The 6448-nt window shown below is 32.1% G+C and overlaps 1 protein-coding gene across 4 annotated transcripts; it reads left to right on the forward strand.

Annotated features, from left to right (window-relative positions):
* The first annotated feature begins 280 nt into the window (after positions 1–280).
* Positions 281–4569, forward strand: LOC145132982 (MADS-box protein AGL42-like). Of its 4 annotated transcripts, none has more exons than XM_079067939.1 (8): positions 281–435; positions 692–880; positions 3505–3586; positions 3661–3722; positions 3805–3904; positions 3990–4031; positions 4121–4183; positions 4253–4569. In XM_079067939.1, the coding sequence occupies exons 1-8, from the start codon at positions 341–343 to the stop codon at positions 4346–4348; spliced, it is 729 nt and encodes a 242-aa protein (XP_078924065.1). In that variant the 5' UTR covers positions 281–340; the 3' UTR covers positions 4349–4569. The 4 variants fall into 4 exon arrangements, with proteins under 4 accessions (XP_078924065.1, XP_078924066.1, XP_078924067.1 ...); XM_079067940.1 differs by having other exon boundaries at positions 282–435; positions 3664–3722; XM_079067941.1 differs by having other exon boundaries at positions 304–435; positions 660–880.
* Positions 4570–6448: the final 1879 nt, after the last annotated feature.

Here is a 6448-nt window from a genome sequence, read left to right on the forward strand (position 1 = left end):
AGTAACTTTCTTTCTATAAGAATGTAAGAAAACTATACCTATCAGTCCTTTTTCTTTCCTAAGTTTGCCAAAACGGGATAAATTAATGCTTTCTTTTCTCAATAACTTTTTTAATAAATAAATATCTTGCGTCATTCCTATATACAAAATTATGGACTATTTATTATTATTATTATATTATAAGGCACACCGTACAAATGCATGGTTCATTCACTTTTCAAGTTAAGACCATGTATTGATTTTGACTTTTCTTTAATTGTATAAAGATAGGGGATACAAGAGTACAAGACTAGACTATGAAAAGCAACTTAACTGGTTTTTGTGGTCTAGAACTAAAGAGATGTATGGCAACCTAATAATTTTGTATGCCCATGTTTTTCCATCGATAAATATCTCTATTAAGCTATCTTCTTCCCCTTCATCATCATGGAAGATGTATGTTATATGTAAATTTCTTTAGGGTTTTCTTGCTTTTAATCTTCCTATTTTTGATGGAAATCTGTTGGATCTTAAAAACTTAAGTGTTGATCCTTTTGAATTTGATTATTTGGAGTCGAACAATCTGTTGTTTAATTTTGAATTGTTCTTGAGCGATTTCTTTCTTACTTGACCTTGGTAAGGTTTTGAAAATTAAAATTATTCTGTTTTATGTTTTTGAGGTTGCAAGATTGATGATCTTATTCCCACACAGAGAAACAATGGTGAGAGGAAAGGTTCAGATGAAGAGAATAGAAAATGCAACAAGCAGGCAAGTGACTTTTTCCAAGAGGAGGCATGGACTTCTAAAAAAGGCATGTGAGCTTTCGGTACTTTGTGATGCTGAAGTTGCTTTGATTATCTTCTCTCAGAAAGGGGAACTCTATGAATTTTCTAGCTCGAAGTAAGTTCAATTCCTTTCACCCTATCTTCAACTTATTACATACTAACAAAATTTTTGAATGTGACATTATATAAAAATTAAACATGTAATATTTTAAATTTTTTTTTTCTAGAAAAGCCATATATATGAGGGATGGGAGTTAATGTGCAAGTTGCTTTACTTGTATTCAACTTCTTTATGATAAGAACATGTTTTTTCCAAGAAAACCCCATCCTACAAATAAATTTTACTTCTGAGTAAATTGATGCATGCAAGCTGTCATTCGATGTGTACGTACTTCATGTGAGTCTGACTAAAAAAAGACTCCACAGCAGTACCAAGGCTGCTTCTGCTTTAATGACCTCTACTCTGACACAAGGAAACCCTAGTTAGTTGATGAATCACTTACGCCTTTACGTACCTATGTATTTCCTACAGTACTCCAGTAGTCTTGTATATATACTGCTGGTCTGCTGGACCATGGTTTTGATCTTGTTAATAAACATGATTAAGTAACTACGTACTTTCTATCATAAAACTCCCTTATAAAAAGCAAGCAGTCTACATAAAAACATTGTAGTTGGAAAACGGGTGAAAGCCTTTGAAAATCTATAATGCTTTTTTGTAGCAAAACCATAATATTTCCAAGAATATAATTATGACCCAACTGCAGTAATTAATTATCTTCAGAGAATGATACTATAAGCATAACTAAAATTAGTTTGTCAAGGCATTGGGTTTAGTTTGGAGTGTATGGCATATCATTAGGCTGGTGGGAGTGGGCTTCGCAAGGAAACGACAAAGCTGAGGTGGAGGGTTTTTGCGACGACAAACACCGTGTTGTGGCTGTGGCAAGTGGTTCCTTCATAAGACACTTTCAAGGTGTCAATCATCTCCTTAACAGAATTACAATTTTCCACCATATAATAAACTTCATATGGTAGAGCATTGCAGATGTTTGTTATTGCCCTAACGTCAAGATTGCCTTTCTTTTTATGTTCTTCAGTCCATTGAGCCATTGGAGCATACATGGTTCTTGGGGGTTCATCACCTTACACCATAGTTTGCATGGGCACATAAGTAAGGATTTCCATCATGTTGTAATCCATTGTTTCAAGCACCATCATGATTTTACTCAATCATATGGTGAAATTGTTTTCGTCGAAAGGGGGACATTTGTTCAATGAATGTGATTGGGAGCTTAAAGAGGAAGAAGTAGTTAAACATGAGGATGCCATTGATTGAAATAAGAACATATCAAATTAGATGATTCTAAATACCATTTTGATAGCATCTGTTGGTACTGTAACAATCGATTCAATCAATGCAAACACAAGAACACACTATAAGGCTTCATTATAAAGAAAATGAATAATAAACTTATTTTGATTGGACACTTTTAAACGATTAATTACAATTGTTCATTCAGGAAGAACAATAAAACATAAACCCTAACATAACATATATTGGGTCTGCCTTATAAAATGCAATCCCGGTGTAACACGAAGTCTTCCATCAAATAAGCAAACAGATCCTTATCAATCTTTGAGTCAATCCCAATCACTAAGATATCTGGATTGATCTTGGTGAACACGTCTTTAGTCAGCTACAAACTTCAATACTGATCTAGCTGATGACACCAACTTAATTAATCACTAGGTTGACCCACCAAATTTCTCCTTGAGTTTCTTAGAGTACTCTCCTTTGAGCATGTGGTAATTCTTCCTTATTTTATACTTTGATACCAAAGTGTACACATATATGTATTTATTATATACATTATTTATTTATCAATTGTAGACTCTTTACTTGCTTGGCCTTCTATTTTTTATATTCTTGAAGTTTAGACTATTTATCTTCTAGAGACATCAAAATTTAATTAGTAGGTTACATAAACATTTACCCGATGAAAAAAGAGTAAAACTTGTGAACCTTTAGTCGATTAAAAAAGAATAAAACTCCCCTAAACAAAACTTTCTATTTTTTTTTAAATGATTTGAACCTTCCTTTGATGCATATATGTTTTTAAAACAAGAAACATTTTGCTTTTACTTCTCAAAACTAATTTTCTATATTTTTTGGAATGCATAATCCACTAGGTATCCATTGATTTAGTGGATCTGGGTATAAATTTGATTATATAAAACCATGCTGGTGATTATTGGGGTAGGTCAAATTAATTTTTTTAATTTGTTAAAAGTGTTTAAAAATCGATTGATTCGTTTCAAAACCGACTCCATACCTTTTTCCAGGTGTAGCTACAATAGTGAATCTAATCTTTAGCTCTTTAGTTGAAATCCTATCGAATGCCTAACAATTTTGTGAAAGGATTAAGATTTTTGTTCCCTCAAGTGATTATTGTACCATGACCTTATATTTTAGATCGTGATTAGTATCTTATCATTTATTCTTCCATTTTCCAACAACCTATTCCATTTTGTCTATTTTGATTTTAAAATTCAATCCAAATTGGGAACAACTTAAAGAGTGGGAGGGTTTGGCCTCTCTTTCCCCCGATAGACATTAAATAAGTTTTAAAACTACTATCTTACAACCAATTCTTAGATAGAATGACAAACTACACAAAACTCTTGTGGAAATTGATATGTGATAATAACTACATAGCTTTTTGTTATTTGGTTCAGCATAAAGAAGACGATACAGAAGTACCATGACCATGCAAAAGCAAATGAAAGTTGTAATATCGAAAATGAATCCCATAATCAGGTCAATATTCTACAACATATAAATTAGTTTGAATTACAGGTTGTCACCAAAAAACATTTCCATGAATTTTGTAGCAGTTGAAGAACGACACCATCACCATTCAAAATAAAATAGACCAAGTTGAAGTCTCACAACGGTGCGTGTTTCATAGTTTCACTTCCTTTTCCATTAATTATATCTTTTTTCCAGTTTCAATGCTACAATTTGTGATGTTTTAGAAAGCTTTTAGGACAAAGCTTAGGATCATGTTCGGTAGACGAATTGATGAAACTAGATAGTAAAGTGGAACATAGCTTGACAATAATAAGAGAAAGAAAGGTATGCAAAAGGTTACCCATAAATGGATTTATTCATCATCATTGTCATTTTGGTCCTGTTAACCAACTTCTTAACTTGATCCCAGACTCAGTTATTCAAGGATCAACTCGAAAAATTAAAAGAAAAGGTTTTCATTTTCCTATCTCCATAAAACTAAATATCTCAGATGCATAAATACATGATACATCCCTCACTTTACATATTTCTCATGTCCAGGAAAGGTTACTATTGGAAGAAAATGCAAGATTATATCAACGTAACATAAGTTTGTGTGAAAAGGTATAATCTAACACCTACATCCATTCTGTTTTTTTTAACATTAATGTAACATACGAACATGATTACCAGACATATACTTTTACAAGAAGGCAAAACATCCAAAATTCAGAGGTAGAGACAGAGTTGTTCATTGGTCCACGCCTCCCTCAAAATTCTCAAGAGTGATACTATTAGAGTCAAGTTGATTTTGATGGATACCCTCTGGTGGTAGACACTCCTAGCTACTTAGGGTGGGTCTTCTATAAACAAGTTCACAAATTTCAACCATATGATTTCCTACACATGCTAGTCTTTGTTGTAATACTTCTACCCAAATCTAAAATAGCACTTGACTATGGATGATTTTAGGATTATATATTCTAGGTTTATAATCGCTTTCATCATACAACACAATCTATAAAAATCAATTATGATTATTAAATTAAAATATCACTAAATGATGCAAAGTATAATAACTTAACGTTCAACCTTTGTGCTAACAATAACTAAATGCATTAAATCCAATGATCCATGTACCTATTCCCTATAGACCTACAATATGTATTACATTACTTGTATTATGTAGACAAGTAACTTTGCTATCATGCAAAGTTTTGGAAGCTTTAAGGTATTCTTTCTTGAATAAAATACTTTTTGTTGATTCAAATGGTTCTAGTTTACAAAACCCCGTCGAGTGAAAGTAGAAATCAATTGATGATCATAAACCACAGTTTTAACTTGGAAGCTAACATGAATTAGAGACCGGCAAGAAAACCAATTATCTAATTTAGAACGAAACCTAGTTGTTTGGAAAACCATTTTTTTATAAATTAACGAAATTGGACACAACTGACTGGACACAATAAGTTGTTTAATATCTTTTTAATAAATACATCTTAGTTATAATCGTACAACGAATGAGAAGGCAAACGGGCAACAAGTTGTTTAATTACCTTTACAAATTGAATATGGACTGCATATTTGAAACTAGATTGGAAAACCTATTTGTAAACAGGATGTTAGAATTTTTTTTAATTTTTTTTTATCTACAAATGTTTATGTAGCCATTTATAACTAGTTTTATGTGTGCGATGTGCATAATTAAACATATCAACTTTTAAATTTATAACCTAACCTAACTTAACTAACTATGCACTTATATGCAGTGTACCTAGTCAAATTGTAGAATAGTAAAATAAGTCGGGTGTCGATCACAGGGAACGATATTTAATTAATAAAATAATTACTAAAATCTAAACTAAGAAAAACAACTAAAAGTGGGGGTTTTATCCGATTTTACAAGTGCATAAAAACTCAAATTAAAATACCTAAATTATGACTAGAAAGATTATTTAAAACCAAGATTACTAGATACTTTCGTTTAGCTTCGAATCCCTCCTGTTTCCTATGGTTGATTTCAAGACAATGGTTTAATTCCGTTAGTTACCAAATAAAAATTACTATTCATCATGATCAGACTAACTAGCATAAGTAAATTCAATAACTTTAACCCAATGATCATGCAAGTTAATGACACTAAATTTATTTTAAAGATAATTTGGACTCTGAACGATAGAATCTACATACTACTATTCTATGGCCAAGTTTAGTAATCAAGCAAATATTATGATTAAATATTGCTTTCTAACATAATTAAGCAACTAACTTATCACCTATACTTGGATATGACTAATCTCTAGCTCTAGCAACTTAATGATCATAAACAACTAGGTAAATCAAGTTCATGCAATTAAATACAGTTTAACTACACAATATTGAGGCAAGGAAATAAAGATAGAAACTTTAACAAGTTAGGTTTAGATTTGTCAAACAATATTTAAAGCAAAAGTAACTTCATAAATCCATCAAATAAGAAATCAACACATAGTATTTAGGAGATCATCTAATCTAAACAAAAGCAAGGGTTATTAGCCCATAATCACAGCTGGAAAACACATAAACAAAAGGAAAACTAGGCTAGACATGATTAAACTAGGAAAACCGATTGATTATACGCGAATCCTTGCTCCAATCTCCTTATCCTTTGATCTCTAGTCGAATTTTGTCCCGAAGGGTTCTTGGAAGGGTTTTCTTCACTAATTATTGTAGCCCTAAGGCCTCCCACCTCTAAAAACGACCTAATGTCTTGGAAGGGTTTTCTTCACTAATTATTGTAGCCCTAAGGCCTCCCACCTCTAAAAACGACCTAAATCCCGTATATGGCAAGTAACCGGAAGCTTCTATGGCAGGAAAGGTGGCCACGTTGGGTCCTTTAGGTTGCCACGA

The sequence above is a fragment of the Lactuca virosa genome, chromosome 8, assembly GCF_052849685.1.
Source record: "Lactuca virosa cultivar CGN04683 chromosome 8, Lactuca_virosa_CGN04683_v6, whole genome shotgun sequence".
NCBI classification, from domain to species: domain Eukaryota; kingdom Viridiplantae; phylum Streptophyta; class Magnoliopsida; order Asterales; family Asteraceae; genus Lactuca; species Lactuca virosa.

Bases quoted from the DNA above. Each gene is read 5' to 3' on its own strand.
- LOC145132982 (XM_079067939.1), top strand. From the start codon at position 341: ATGTATGGCAACCTAATAATTTTGTATGCCCATGTTTTTCCATCGATA. The intron at 3,905-3,989 runs GTATGCAAAAGG...ACTTGATCCCAG, and splicing joins CAATAATAAGAGAAAGAAAG to ACTCAGTTATTCAAGGATCA. The intron at 4,032-4,120 runs GTTTTCATTTTC...TCTCATGTCCAG, and splicing joins TCGAAAAATTAAAAGAAAAG to GAAAGGTTACTATTGGAAGA.